At 38.8% G+C, this 16051-nt stretch overlaps 1 protein-coding gene across 1 annotated transcript in view; it reads left to right on the top strand.

The window, feature by feature from the left end:
- The window catches only part of OPRM1 (opioid receptor mu 1), a 45622-nt gene extending 30248 nt beyond the window's left edge, over window positions 1–15374 (top strand). The window contains exons 2-4 of the mRNA XM_039234089.1: window positions 10821–11173; window positions 12160–12680; window positions 15330–15374. Of these exons, the coding sequence (XP_039090020.1) occupies window positions 10821–11173; window positions 12160–12680; window positions 15330–15374 (919 nt within the window). The remainder of the gene's footprint in view (window positions 1–10820; window positions 11174–12159; window positions 12681–15329) is intronic.
- The last annotated feature ends 677 nt before the right edge of the window (window positions 15375–16051 follow it).

The raw sequence follows: 16051 nt of genomic DNA, 5'->3' as shown, positions 1-16051 counted from the left end.
ATTTAATATTATTTGTGGTGGGTTTTTTTTTTTTTTGTCCTTTATATGTGTCAAATTTTAACTTCCCTTATGGTGTGCGTGCGTGTGTGTGTGTGTGTGTTCACATGCATATTTTTCACAAAGGCCTCTTTTACTTTATTTCAGACACTGAAAAATTGTCTCTGAAATTTCCTTTCAATAATTTAAACATTTTTCAGAATGTATTATGTTTATTTTTTAAATTACTATTCTTATTAGAGAGAGAGAGTGTATGTGAGAGAGCAGGAGAGGGGCAGAATACGAGAGACAGATAGAGAGGGGGAGAGAGAGAGAGAGAGAGAGAGAGAGAGAGAGAATCCTAAGCAGGTTCCATGCTCAGCATAGAGCCTGATGTGGGGCTCAGTCCCACAACCCTGGGATCATGACCTGCGCTGGAATCAAGACTCAGACATTCAACCAACTTAGCCATCCAGGCACCCCAGAAAGTATTTTTAAATTTTAAAAATTATGCATGCTTAATGCAAAAATAAATCAAATAATGCAGGAAAGTACAAAGAAGAAAATAAAATATAAATTGGAACTCAGCTCCTTGGAAATAGCATTTTGGCCAATATCCTTCCAAAAATCTCATACACAAGAAGAGTAGCATTTATTAATACTGCTATATGCCTATTATCGCATTAAACAATTTATGAAATTTAAGAGAAATTGGCATCTTTCATCACCAGGATGAAATTATGTTCAGGTATTTCTTTGATAAAGATTAAGTGGAGGTGCCTGGGTGGCTCAGTTGGTTAAGTGTCCAACTTTGGCTCAGGTCATGATCTCACAATTCGTGGGTTCGAGCCCCATGTAGGGCTCTGTGCTGACAGCCAGCTCAGAGACTGGAGCCTGTTTCAGATTCTGTGTCTCTCTCTCTCTTTGACCCTCCCCTGCTCACACTCTCTTTCTCTTTCTCTCTCTCTCTCAGAAATAAATAAAACATTTTTTAAAAAAATTTTTAAAAAGATTAAGTGTACTTTTTAAGTAACCAAATAAAATAAGCAGTTTTGAATGCCTACTATGGGCTGGAGGGAAGAATACCAAGACTAAAAATCTCTGGCTCTGAGGGACCTTTTGTTTGTTAAGGGGGAAGGAACACACAGCAGTAAACAGACGTGGGGTCATCCCTGTTCTGTTACTCACCGGTTTTACAACCTTGTGTTAGGATGCTTATCACTGAGCCTTAGTTTGCTCATCTGCAAAATGGGAATGATAAAGTGCCTGTCCCATCATGAAGGACAGTGTTTGAATTGGGCCCACTGGTGATAATTCATTGTAGCTCAATTTTAGCCTCAGTTTCCCTCGTCACACCTTAGAGATATTCTCCATCAAGTACTCTGAAGTCTCCTCTTTAAGGACCCCCTACTCCTTTTCAGACTCATACCTCCTCTTCTCTGGATCTTGAATCTGGTGCTCCCTCAAAACTGAGGATCCCCATCCATCATTGTAACCACTTGTTTTGCACACTACAAATCTCAAGTGAGCACCCAACATGGCCAGGAAAATGTTTCTTCGCTGAAATGGACTCTTCTGCTCTCCTCTCTGGCCAATCTCCCTTGTTTCTCCCTCCATCCCCTTTGTTCGCTGATGTCTCAGACTTGTACTTCATTGTCTCATTTAACCAATATTTATTGTGTGTCTACATGGTAGAACTGAAGACAGTGAACATAGATTGTTTTTTTCCAGCAGGTTTGCTGAAACAAAAAACAGAAATGGAAACCACAAAATGAAAAATGAAGTCAAGAGAAGGATTTCACTGGGAAAAATATAAGCAAGCAAAAGTCTTCAATGAGCCTTCAGACCTTTTCTGTATGTGTCTCCCTACTTTTAGTCTTGCTGCTAGTAATAATCAAGGAGGAACAAGCCACTCGTGTGTGCTATGAATCCCACGTCCTTTCAGTTTCTCAAGGACATTGCCCCACTGGCACCTTCTATTTCCTCTGATTCATCAGACTCCCATTGCTACATGATTCCATTAGCACACACACATTCGTTGATATATCAGATCAAGGTTTAAAAAAAGACCCTTTCCTGACTCACATTCCTTCTGTTCTGCATTGCACATAATCTCAAAAGCATTCTATACCCTCCTTCCCCCTCACTCTCCTTTGCTTTTTAACTTTAAATATCTTCCAACGCCCCCCCACAATTCCATGGCACTGGTCAAGACCATTAATAATGTGTAATTTGCTAAACCCCATAAACATATCCCTGCCCTCCTCTTACTTAATCTCTGCAGCATTCTGTGAATTTGACCATTACAGACTTCAGGACACTCTTTGTTTTCTTGGTTTTCTTAACCCCAGCTCTGGGTTTCTTCTTTAAACTTTGGCTATTCCTTACCCTCCATCTTTATCAGGACTTTAACCTGGGCCCTTTTTTCTTCCCTTTACAGACTTTCTTCTCAAGCTTTATATACTATATATTATATACCTTAGTAGTTAACTCTTGTTGATACTTCTTCCCAATTATCTCAATTCACCATTTGTTACATCTTTTTAAATGATGTTACTGATGATTTTGTTGTCACTGATTGTGGTGATGGTGGTGGTAGCAGTGGTTAAGGGGTAAGAAAGAATAAATACTTTGGGGGAAATACTGCATTCGTGAAGCCAGTAGCAGGTGGAGATATCTAAAAGAGAGCTGCAACTTGTGAGAGAGGTTGTGGATCAATTAGGATTCTGAGAAAGTAAAGTAAAAGGAACTCAGCTCTTCTTTTTTAAAAATGATTCTGCTACAACATTCAATATAATGAGAAAATGTCTCAAGATTTTCAAGATGTTCCCAGCATGGCCATTTATGAGACGAAGATTAAAAAGCTTTGCATACCTAACATGTTTCAGCTAGATAGTGAGTCAAAGATGGCTGGGGCAATCTACTTTGCAAAGTTCTCAACAATGGAATCCCAGAAACGTACATGACCCACATCACAGTACAGAGGCACATCAGAACTTTAGGTGGAGCCTAAAGAAATGGAGGGAAAAAATCTCAAACATTCATACGTCTTTCTGTGTTTCAGGGTCTCTTATAAAAGAAGGTGATCAGAGAGTGTGGTTTTGAAAGCCTCTCTCAGTTCTTACTTGTCATTCCATGACCTTTTTGACCAAAGTTCTCTTTAATATGACAGTGAGTTGACAAGGAAAAAGTAATATTCCCCTATTCGTTTTTACTTTAAAAATTCCTGGTTCCCTAAAAAAGTTTGTCTTATCTTACTACAATAAATAAAATACTCCAAACCCTTCTTTCTATATTTAATTCCATTCAACAAGCATTTACTGGTCCCCATTTTGTGCTGAGTTCTGTGCTGAATGGATAATCTTCTCTATTTTTATTTCTTTTAGCTTTTCCATTTGTGTTACCTTTCATATTTTACTTATATTGAGTGATTATAAGCACATCATTGCCAAAAGTGTAAATGAAGCCTTATCTTTCTTTCATTAAATACAATAGGTAATAATTTTACAGGTAGACTATGCCTCCTAAAAGTTTACAGTCTATAGCATATACTTCAGCTTCTGTAGAAAGCAATTTTCTAAAGTTGCTGTTGGTAGAATTGTTTTATCATATTTTGAAGTTATATTCTTTTTTGTTCCTTCATTATTAAATGAAAGTCTAGGGATATATTATTATTTGAAGTTACTGGTAATGTACACCTTGATTATTTTTTATGTACAAAATGCTCAGATTCTAAAATAGGAGAAATTTCTTTTTCTCTTAGAACTTCCAAGTTTCAAATCTAAGATATTTCTAAGTTCTCAAAACCAGGTCTCTAAAATAAAAGTGAAAAATCATTATCTATGAACCAAAAAGCTTTAGCTCTGAGGTAGATGTTCTCATGTTATATTTGAAGTCCATTAGTCTATAGATATGAGATTTTTTTGTAAACAAAAATCTGAAGTTATAAACAAGAATATTTCAACCAGTAATAATGGTTAAATACCTCAGAAGATTTAAAATAGTAATATTTTTCTATGATACATAAATATTATTTATCACAAAATATAGCCGTCAAGTTAGCAAAATATATCTTTTCATATAAACTTCTGATGAAATAAATGGTATTCATGTCCTGAAGTAAAATTTTCAGAAATGAAATAAAGCAGGAAATAAGCACTTTCAAAAAGTATAATCCCGAAAAAAAAATGGTTAAGCAAAGTCTCTTGGCCAGAATGGAAGTCTCTCATTTATTTTTCCTTTAATCAGAGGCCATGTTCTCACTCCATCCTCCACCTCAGTTCAATTTCCAAAAAGAGAATTTAAAAAGCCTTATGAAATGCATACAATAAAATCAGAGAAATAAAAATGAAAATAGGCAAAGAGGAAACCAACAGAGAATGAAGTGATAAGATCATCAGTAAGGTTGATTAATAGATAGAAAGGTATTAGATTTTAATGTCATTAGGATTCTACACTATTATTAATAAGAAATACAGATTTTACTTTGATTTTTCCAAGCCACAAATGCAAAAAATAAATATATAATCACTCATTCATTTTACATTTTCTATTTAAAAGATTCATCAATTTAATCTACTTCAAGAGAACAGATTTTTTTTTCCCCTTGTGAATTGTCATTAATGGGAGATGGAAGAGGAAGAAGGTAAGATTAAGAAGAGAACAAAAAACAAAGTGGATAAAGGGAGAGTAACACTCAGCCAGAAACATTCTGATGGTCCTCACATTCTGGTTACCCAGAGAGGGAAAGAACCAATTAACCTCTGGGAGGAGGTGCCTCTTTGTTGAATTTCCTGTAAGCCTCTCTGTCTTGTCATATGAGCCAGACTCCAGGCAATAGTCACTTTCTTGTCCACAGGGCTCAAAGGTCTGAGGTTACTATTCTCTCCTTTTTCTAGTATAAGCTTGTTGGAAATTTGGTCATTGACCACATAAAACCACTTTGAAATAAATGTAAGTAAAATATTTTAAAGCATTTTATAATAAAGTAAGGAATCCCCTATCCTCTCTTTCCTTAACCTAGTGGTGAACATAACAGAAAATAACAAATTACTATATGATTTCTTTCTATGTTAACACCTAATGAGAGTATCTTCACTAGCTTTGATTTTGGTTCTTGTTTTCTCTCTCTCTCTCTCTCTCTCTCTCTCTCTCTCTCTCTCTCTCACACACACACACACACACACACACACACACACACAGGTGCTTGCCTGAAATATCAGGATGAAATGGACAATAAATGAAAATTTTAAGCAGGTAGTCATATGCCCATTTTTGTCCGTGTACAAAGTAATTTATTTTCTCTATTAAAAGTGCGAGTTTCTTTTTTTTGAATTTTTTAAATATTTGTTATTTTTGAGAGAGAGACAGAGTGTGAGTGGAGGAGTGGCAGAGAGAGAGACAGAGAATCTGAAGCAGGCTCCAGGCTCTGAGCTGTCAGCGCAGAGCCTGATGTGGCGCTCAAACTCACGAACCTTGAGAACATGACCTGAGCTGAAGTCAGAGGCATAATCGACTGAGCCACCCAGGCACCCTTAAATGTGTTAATTTCTTTTTTATTTATTTATTAATTTTGAGAGAAACAAACACAGCGGGAGGGGGTAGGGGCAGAGAGAGAATCCCAAGCAGGTTCCACTCCGGCAGCACAGCTCAAACCCACAAAGCGGTGAGGTCATGACCTGAGCCAAAACTAAGAGCCAGACACTTTACCGACTGAGCCACCTAAGTGCTCCAAAAATGTGAATTTCTTTATGTGAGGTAGACATAAAAGTCACAGCAGATGCAAGAGAAGTATCTTTCCAAGCACAGTGCTAGAAAGGGCTCATTGAGTCCTTACTGGGTTAGATATCTTTCTACTTGGCTGGTATTAGCAAAGGAGAAAAAAAGGGAGAAACACTCCATTTGGTAAAAACATGAAAGAGCAGCACTTTAGTCCAAGAAGAGATGAGGATCTTCCACTCATCCCAGTTGACTCTGTTGTAAACTCCCAGAAAAAGTTGTGGAGCAACATGAAGGCAGACATGGTACAAGCTGACAAACTGGATTCTAGAATATGTTCTTCAGTCTTTTCAAGTTTCCTTGGTTCATTCTGGCCAGAGACAAGGCCATCATGATTCAAGAATTAACTCTAAATAAAAAAATAACAAAAGATTTGCAAAGCCCATGATTACACACAAGTAATTTATTCAGTGTGGCTTCATTTAACATATGTTGATCACAATCAGTGATGTTCTGGCTAGTAGCAATAGTTGCAAAAATGACATCAAGAATGGGTCTGAAGATGAATAGGCATTCTTTTATAACCACAAAGAAAGGTAGGACATTTACAAACAAAAATGTTTATGAAAAACGGGAGAATATTTGAACTGCCAGTGAAATGAGCTTCATAATGCCTCTTCCCCAACACAGCATCTGGAAGCTTCCCAAAATGGGTCAACATTGAAGGTCCTGAGAATATACTTTTTAAAAAAGTATTAATTGTATGGCAATATATTTGAATTTATATGGCAAATAAGCTATTCAATCACCTAAAGCAGGCTTAAAGAAATATATACTAGGAAAGATTCAGTGGGATAATTAGAAAAGAATAAATAGCTTGAGACTCTGCCTAGAGGAAAAACCCCAATTCAATGGGCACAGTAAGGCCAGTCAAGGTCAGGAAGGCCCTAAAGTCCAGGTGAGACACTCCAAAAACATGCCACGTATCCCTCCAGTCACGTTGCCGATTTTGTCACCAAACTTGTTTAAGGCACATTAAGAAGGAATAGGTACAAAGGATAGACAAAGGCTTGTGTGTTAATATCCAGGACCCTACTCAGATCCACTCAGGTAAACTAAGCAACAAAGACGGTCCTTCCTTCAGCTCACCCCTTGGGCAGGTTTGCAAACTCTGGTGTGTGTGCTTTTATTTGTGGGATGACTCTGAGTGTTCATGTAACTTTTCTGGGGCAACATTCATACCACTGCATCAGAACAGAACAGGATGATAAGCTCATGTTTGCTGGACTGAAAAGACCCCTTTTCTGATCAGACTGTCCCTTTAGAGTAAAGCCTTTGGAAATAGGTTGGAGGCAATTGGAATTCTGGAAGCTTTGGTCTTACATATATTTAGGAAATTGTGAAACCCTCATTTATATGTTGCTATGACTCAAAGTGTGAGTAACTGGGGTAAGAACACTGGCTATCTTTAGAGGAAGACTCTTTGGATGAATTGAAAAAATTCAAGCAGCATTGTTTCTGTGAAATGCCATTGGAAACAGCTATGGTAGACAGTCACTTTTTCTTTTGTGATTTAGGACCCTAACCTAATTTTGTTTCACAAACATTTCTTTCTGGGGGAGGAACATCTTTTTAACTGAAAGAAACATACATGAATAAGTACCTAGTGCTATGATGAGCCTGAAGAAAAGGTTAGAGGTATGTTGAGTCATAAAACTGACAGTAAAGAACCTGATTATTCAACAGAATACACTCCTAAAGATAAGATGTGAAAGGGAAGGTCAGCTGGGTGAGAAGATGACTAATGCAGTGGCTCGTGCCTTTGTATTCTGCGCATCTGTTATCAGTGGTGGAGCTAGTAAGGTTCTTTTCTGCTTTGTGGTAGAAATTTCTTTTTATAAATATAAAAAATTTTTTAAATGTTTTTATACTTTATTTGAGAGAGACAGAGACAGTGTGAGTGGGGGAGGGGCAAAGAGAGAGGGAGAAAGAGAGAATCCCCACCAGGCTCCACACCCTTAGCACAGAGCCTGACATGGGGTTCAAACCCATGAGACTCACAAAATCATGACCTGAGCCGAAACCAAGAGTTGGATGTTTAACCGAGTCACCCAGGCACCCCATATAAGTATCAAAAAATCTTTAAGCTTCTTGAGCATCTAGGTCACTTATTCTAAAATCCTAAAAGTTGTAGTTTTAATTTTGATTTTATTTGTTTGTTGTTGGACTTTGGAGGATCTTATCTAAATTACCTTTTTTTTCTGTTTGCCACATTTATAGTCCTCACTAGAATCAAACTGGTTTACCTCCTCCAGTTAAATTGCTTTCTCTACCTTTTCCTTTTGAAATATTTTAAAGGAATAAAACTTCTTAAGCAATTTGAAAGGTCCCAGGTCTGACTTTCCTGCATTAATGCAATTTATGTGATTATAACAGACAAGATAGAGTATCAGAATTTTAGAGTGGAAAGAAACAATTCAGGTCTGTTGACCCTACCTAAGAAGGTTCATGAAATCCTCCATTATAACTACAGCTTCCTGGTGCTTATTGAAAATCAAAACAAAGCAAAAACAAAACAAAGCAAAACTTTCTTGAACACTGAATTAAGGTCCTAAGAAATGAGTCCATAATACTATCTCCACCAACCAACAGCCATCTGGGGCTGAGTTAGCTTCATAATCATGTGACTGAAAAATATACACAAGCTGAAGTTTAAAGAGAATTTATTGCACCAAGTAAACAGAAAGTACAAGGCTTCAGGTTCTTCTCTTACCCTTCCAAATCCACATCCTCTGTGTTGGATCCACTTTCTTTCTTTTTTTTTTTTTTTAAGGAAACATCTTTTTAACTTTTTAAAAAATGTTTATTTATTTTTGAGAGAGAGAGGAAGATGGAGCATGAGTGGGGGAGGGGCACAGAGAGAGGGAGACACAGAATCCAAAGCAGGCTCCAGGCTCTGAGCTGTCAGCACAGAGCCCAACGTGGGGCTTGAACTCATGAACCATGAGAACATGACCTGAGCCGAGGTTGGATGCTTAGCCAAGTAAGCCACCCAGATGCCCCCAGATCCACTTTTAAATAGGCTCTTCCAACAACTACATACCGTACATACTCTCATGTTTAATTATTTAAAAATAGTAGAGTCTTCCTCCAGAAAGCCCCAGAAAGTCTTATTGGCTCTGGTTGAAACATGAGACTATCCCTGAACATTCACCATGGCCCCGGTCACTTTACATCTTCGTGCCCTGAACTAGTAACAGAGCCCATTGCAAACCACACAGACTGAGAGTGGAAAAAGAGTGGTTTCCGAGAGTGAAAACTGAGGTACTGTTCCTAACGTTAAGGTAAATAGATGTGGAATGTCAAATACATCCGCCAATTTGACAATACATTTGTAGGGTATCCTTCTACCATAAGATATAATTCATTAGTGCTGTCAATATACCTGCTTATCTCTTCTAAGTTCTAATTTCTGTGATTTTGAAGACATATAAAACTCCTAGAATACTTACAAAGGGAAAGAAAAACCTATGTCCATGCAAAGACCTAATGTTCATAACAGCTAATTTTTAGTATCCAAAAAAGGAAATGCAACTCAATTCCCACTAATAGATGAATGGATAAACAATACTATAATATCCATATCCATATTCAGTAATAAAAAAGAATGTATTATTGATCCATGCAACAAAATGTGAATGAACTCAAAATAATTATGCAGAGCAAAAGAAACTAGACAAAAAAAGGGTACCTGCTGAATGATTCTATTTACATAAAATTCTAGAAAATGAAAACTAATCTATAATAACAGAAAACAGATCAAGATCAATGATTGCCTAGGGCTTGGGGTCAAGGCAGGGAAAGTAAGATGGAAAGATTAAAGAGCTGCATGAGGAAACTTCTGAGGGTGATTGATATGGTTGTTATCTTGATCAAGAGCTGGCATTTCTTGCCCTGTAAAGGGCAAGATAGTAAATATTTTAGACTTTGCAGGCCATATGGTCTCTGTCACAACTACTCAACTCTGCCATTGCGTTATCAAAACAGCTATAGATAAGAAGTAATTAAATGAAGCGGAGTGTGTTCCAATAAAACAGGTAGCAACCAGATCCGCTCCGTAGGCTGTAGTTCACCAATTCCTGATCTTGATTAAGATGACTGTTTTGCAAGTGTGTACATGTGTCAGAACTTATCAAATTGTACACTTTAATTATATGCCACTTATTGTATGTCAATTATGTCTCAATAAAGCTATTAAAAAATAAAAACAAACAGCTTTAACTTCTTCAGCATGGATTGGATAAAGTCCTATCTCCCCATCAGGGCACACAAATCCCTCCAGGAACTGGCCTCTATATGCCCACCCTATCAGAATTATTGCCATTCATTCTCTAGTGGGATTTTACCCTTCAGCAGTGCCAAAACACACACCATGTCACGCCTTTGTTTAGAATGACCTACTCTTACCAACTGTAAGATTATACTTGCACATTTACAATTCCAGGATAACTTTCTTCTTCCCTTACCCCTTTTATTTCCTTTGTTTCTTCTTGGCGCCACCATAATAGTGTGTGTGTGTGTGTGTGTGTGTGTGTGTGTGTATACAGACATATGTACATACATACACATAAACACACTTGCAATATTACATCGACATATATACATACGTATTCCTGCATGACTACACTTTTCCATAATTTTAACTATATACATCTGAATTTTTTCTCATGCATAGAGTTAAAATGAATTACTATTCATTTTATATCCATTTCATGAATATCAATATACTTGAATACGTGACTGAGAGCTCCCTGTGTCTATTACATCTATCACAGTGCCTGGCACATTTAAAAAAAAAGTTGATAAATCGGCATCCAGCTATTATAACCAATTTACAAATTACAAATGTATAATTTTACAAATTATAAAACTGATAGGTAGAGAAACTATGTATTTAGTTCATAGACACATGCTTATAAATAATACTTGTATTAGAAAGAGTTCTTCCATATCTCATCTCAAATGCTTTCCACTAACCTTTGTAATGTATTTTATTACTGGAAGCTTATCTATATTTCATGTTGGTCATTTTCTGATTCTGCCACTGCTCCTCCTTCATCTCCTAGATACACCAAAATGAAGACTGCCACCAACATCTATATTTTCAACCTTGCTCTGGCAGATGCCTTAGCAACCAGTACCCTGCCCTTCCAGAGCGTCAATTACCTAATGGGAACATGGCCATTTGGAACCATCCTCTGCAAGGTTGTGATCTCCATAGATTACTATAATATGTTCACGAGCATCTTCACCCTCTGTACCATGAGCGTCGATCGCTACATCGCCGTATGCCATCCCGTCAAGGCCCTGGATTTCCGTACTCCCCGCAATGCCAAAATTGTCAATGTCTGCAACTGGATCCTCTCTTCAGCCATTGGTCTGCCCGTAATGTTCATGGCAACAACAAAGTACAGGCATGGTAAGTTGCAAGCCTGACGAATGAAGGGCTTATAGACTGATACGCTGGTGAAGGCATGCATCAAGTATGGAGTGGTCTGACTTCTTAGTCAAATTGTAATTTTAATGATTTTTTTCTAGCAAAATGCCTTTGAAGTTTTTGTAATAGGAACTTTTCCCTAAATTTTAAGCCCACTAAGCATTTTGAAGAGAACATATCCTATTGCTTCCTGATTTCTCTACATTTACTTCATCAAAATGATGGGGAAACTAGACAGCTCTTCCAAGAGTAATTAGAACTTAACCTCACCCCAGGGGCGCCTGGGTGGCTCAGTTGGTTAAGCATCCGACTTCGACTCAGGTCATGATCCCATGGTTTGTGGGTTCGAAACCCGCGTCGAGCTCTGTGCTGACAGCCAGCTCAGAGCCTGGAGCCTGCTTCAGATTCTGTATCTCCCTCTCTCTCTATGACCCTCCCCTGCTCACGCTGTCTCTGTCTCTCTCAGAAATAAATAAAAAACATTAAAAAGTTAGAACTTAACCCCTCCCAAAAAACATTAAGTGGAAGCTTGTTTTAAAACTTTGAGTGACTGCCTACATGACAAATTTATCTTTCTAGAATGATGATCCACCGATCAAAAAGTGGAATGAAAATATCCGTTAGCTGGAAACTCCTATAGACTTTGGACAGTGATTATATTTTTATAATATAGAACCCCCATAGAACATAGAACATAGATCCCATAAAGGATCTAGTTCACAGTGAAAGGTCCGCAACTGTTGACTGAATGAAAGGTTAATGCAATCAAAATAGACAAAAAATGAGATATATGATGGGGGAAAAAACTAAAAATGAACTCTTTCTGAAAATCAACAGAGAGCTGAGTTTTTCCCTCAATTTCTTTATATCTTCTCCTATTGGTTTCCCATCATGGCTTTAAAGTAGCTCTGGTCAAGGTTACAGTTAGATATTGCTGCTAATTCTTCCTTATAATCATTGTTTCCTAGGTTCCATAGACTGTACACTCACATTCTCTCACCCAACCTGGTACTGGGAAAACTTGCTGAAAATCTGTGTTTTCATCTTTGCCTTCATCATGCCTGTCCTCATCATTACGGTGTGTTATGGACTGATGATCTTACGCCTCAAGAGTGTCCGTATGCTCTCTGGCTCCAAAGAAAAGGACAGGAACCTGCGAAGAATCACCAGGATGGTGCTGGTGGTTGTGGCTGTGTTCATCGTCTGCTGGACTCCCATTCACATTTACGTCATCATTAAAGCCTTGATTACAATCCCAGAAACGACATTCCAGACCGTTTCCTGGCACTTCTGCATTGCTCTAGGTTACACAAACAGCTGCCTGAACCCAGTCCTTTACGCATTTCTGGATGAAAACTTCAAGCGATGCTTCAGAGAGTTCTGTATCCCCACTTCCTCCACCATTGAGCAACAAAACTCCACTCGAATCCGTCAGAATACTCGAGACCACCCTTCCACGGCCAATACAGTGGATCGGACTAACCATCAGGTATGCAGCTTCTGGGATTGGGTATACCTACCGGGGATGGCACAAGCATTATAGTCTGTACCAATCCAGCCTTAATCCATTAGAAGTGGATCGGTAACTAAAGGATGGAGGTTCCTCCCATGAGGACTGAGGGAGGAGAGCAGGAAATTATAGTCATTCAGACAGAGGGGTGCTTCATTATATAAACAGCTCTATGCACTGGTATGTGTTTGTTTAGATACATAGATATGCCTACTAGAAATCCATAAAGCCACTAAAAATCACTACCTTCACAGCTGTTGTTTCTATGCGGAATTAATGACATTAGCACATGGTGGAAGTGATCTTTTTCTGGAGTTCTTCTAATTTACCCCAATGTTCTATGTTTCATGCACATCACTCCAACACCTCTGTCACTTCTCAAAAACCAATCCTGCTCTGCCTCTGTGGTTAAACAGATAGTGTCATCACTTTGCTCACTGTGGTGATGAGTGCCAGGTGTTCCCAGAAAATCAGTGTCATAGCAAAGGAGAAAAGAGAAGAAAAAAGTGGCCAGCCCTAATGTGTTCAGCCATTAGTTTGTCCATTTTTGTACCTGAACTCGAGAGGACATGACAATCATACTACTTAATTATTAGAACTAACTTAGTTTTATAAGTGTCCTTATACTAGTCAGGGTTAATATGATGAGGAGTGACTATTTTTTGGAAGATGTATTCCTAAGCACACAGTATGGATGCGAGGCTGCACAGAGTCAAGATGTATACACAATACTATAATCACATGAGAACCAAAAAATAGAAAAGAAAAAAAATTCTCTCTAAATTAATATGACCCCAATAAGCCACCAATGTGCAAAATTTGGAATCTGACCTATCAGATAAATCAAACATACTGCATAACTATTAACATTAATTTAAATATGTAAATTTTCAAATGATAGTGCCAGCATCCAAAAATCGTAGCCCCTGTAATTTTATAACACAGAACTCAAATTTTAACTTCTTGTGAAGTAAATCCTTGAGTCAGAACCTTAAAACTTCCTAAGGTCAGAGGGCAGGACTGTCAGAACAGGTGACTCCATAAAAATGACAAGGAAGTTGAATTGGGGAGGGAGAAGGAAAGCCTTACAGTACAGAGCAGCAGAGGCTTCCTCTCCTTTTCTCTTTCCTGTGCCCTTCCCCACTCTGTCTCCTCTTACCCCCTCTCTGGCCTGCAGCCCCACCCTGCTCAGGCTCACCCCTTGCAGTTGACCACAGACCTAATGTAAAGAGGCACAGAGGGCCTGCCGTAGGGGGTGCTGATCCTCACACCGCTGGTACTAAATAAGGTCAAAAGGGACAGGGGCCATTGGGCCTCCTAGAGAGTATAAGGGGATGATGGCAGACCCGCTTCCAACCAATGGGAAATTACAAACTTACTAAGTGTCACCTCCAATTTCATTTCAGAAATAAAAGCCAGAAAGAAATGTTTTTCTATTCTGCTTCTTTTCCATTTTTTCCAATCAAGACCTCTATACCTGCTTCTTCTAGCTCCCTCTCAGCAACTACAAAAGCTTGTGAGTAACTTAAAAAAGGGTAGGGATTTACATAAGTTTTCTCTGACCTGAGGATAATATATTGTGGAAAGCAATTTAAAACTCTGAATCCTAAACCCAGGTTAACATATTTTGCATTGGAACAAAGTACTTCCACTGGAGTGCAATGATGGAGCCTATTATATAAGTATCGCTTCTTTCTCCGCCAGAGCCTGCCCTACCTTCCCTCTCTTGCAGGCACTCTGTGGTGTGGCTGTGGGTAGTGTGACCCCGGGCCACTGACGAGGACTCCAGTCCCATCTGACCCTCTCAGCATTCTTCCCTCACCTGCTGTGCTGGAAACAGCTCAGCTCCCAGCCTGTCTGGTGGAGCGCTTCTCCTGAGTTCACTATGATTGTCCTTCGGTTGCCCAGACCCTGCCCTTGACTCCCATCCATATCCAGCTTTTCCACATTAATGTGGTTCCTGCACAGCTAGAGAGAGGGGAAAGGAAGCTAATTGAGGAAGCTCTGTTCTAAGTAACTAAAAGGTTTGCTTTAAAAATACATCCAATTAGGGCTTATCTTCATTGCTGCCTCTATGAAGCAGCATCAGTGTCAGATAACAGCAGAAACACATTAGCCCTGGAATTGGCTGCTTTCCCAAAATGCCCAGCTGGGAGGACCGGACAGAGAAGAGCGGCTGCCAGGAAAAGAGGAAAAGACACTCTGACATATTTGAAAATTAAGATAAATCAAAGATCTCTTTCACTAATCTCCACTGATGTGTCATCGTTAGAATCAAAGCAGTTACACACAGACATCGGGAATGATACAGAAGCCTTTGGCGATAGTTTCAATAATATTTCAAAATAATAAAACTATTTAAAGGGAAAACCAGAGACTCTATGGCTGTGTCTATAGTACATAGTTGATTAGTCATACAGGTTTTGGGGGTTTTTGTTTGTGTGTGTGTTTCCGTTCTTAAACTGTGAGCTACTATGTTGGGAAACAAAGCTAATCAGACTTGCATGAACTTGTTAACTGCTTGTTTGGAGTTGGTACTTGTAGATGTATTTGAATTTTCTCTAAGAGATATACTCTTGTATATGTATGTCATGTTTCAAGCACATTAGCCAACTTCATATCCTGCAGATCAGAGATCCAATATCAAACCTTCCCAGGGTGTCTGTATTCTGACAAAAGTACACTGAGACCATGTCCATACAGCGCAAAGTGAAGAGTTGGCAGTTATCAAGGTAATTTGACAAGCTGTATAAGAAAATTCTGTGCCCCAAATAAAGTTTGAATCATGTTTATGTAGGAAATGGCTGCTCAGTCAGCTTTTGCTACATAACAAATCATCCCAGAACATAGTGGCCTTAAGCAACCATTGATTTAGTTTGTGCTTCCATAGATCAGTATTTGCCCCTGGGCTGAGCTAGACAATTCTTCCGGTCTCGGCTGGGCTCACTCTAGGGACATTAGCAGGTGTCAGAACTGCTGTCAGGGAGCTAGTCTAGGAAGACCCCTGCAACAACTGCAAGCTGCACATGGATTTTCATCTTCCAGCAGATCCTCATTTTCCTTGCTGTTCTCATGGTGGGCACAGGTTCTAGATTCAAGGGGAGGCCAGACAGACCTCACCTCTTGATGACAGGAGCTGCGGTTACATTGCAAAGGGATGTGGATATAGGGAGGGAAATCATCGTGGCCCCTTTTGCCAGCTGTCTATATTGTAGGCACATGCTGTGTTGCGTAGGCATAGCTTCTTGAGAGCACAGAACGTATCTGCCTTGCTCTTTCTCATTGCTCCAGTATCTACCTAAAACAGTATCTGACACATTAAAAAGTACTCCAAAAATATCTGCTGAATG

The sequence above is a fragment of the Hyaena hyaena genome, unplaced genomic scaffold, assembly GCF_003009895.1.
Source record: "Hyaena hyaena isolate Hyena2069 unplaced genomic scaffold, ASM300989v1 scaffold_81, whole genome shotgun sequence".
Lineage (NCBI taxonomy): Eukaryota > Metazoa > Chordata > Mammalia > Carnivora > Hyaenidae > Hyaena > Hyaena hyaena.
This window is presented reverse-complemented; position numbering and strand designations above follow the sequence as displayed.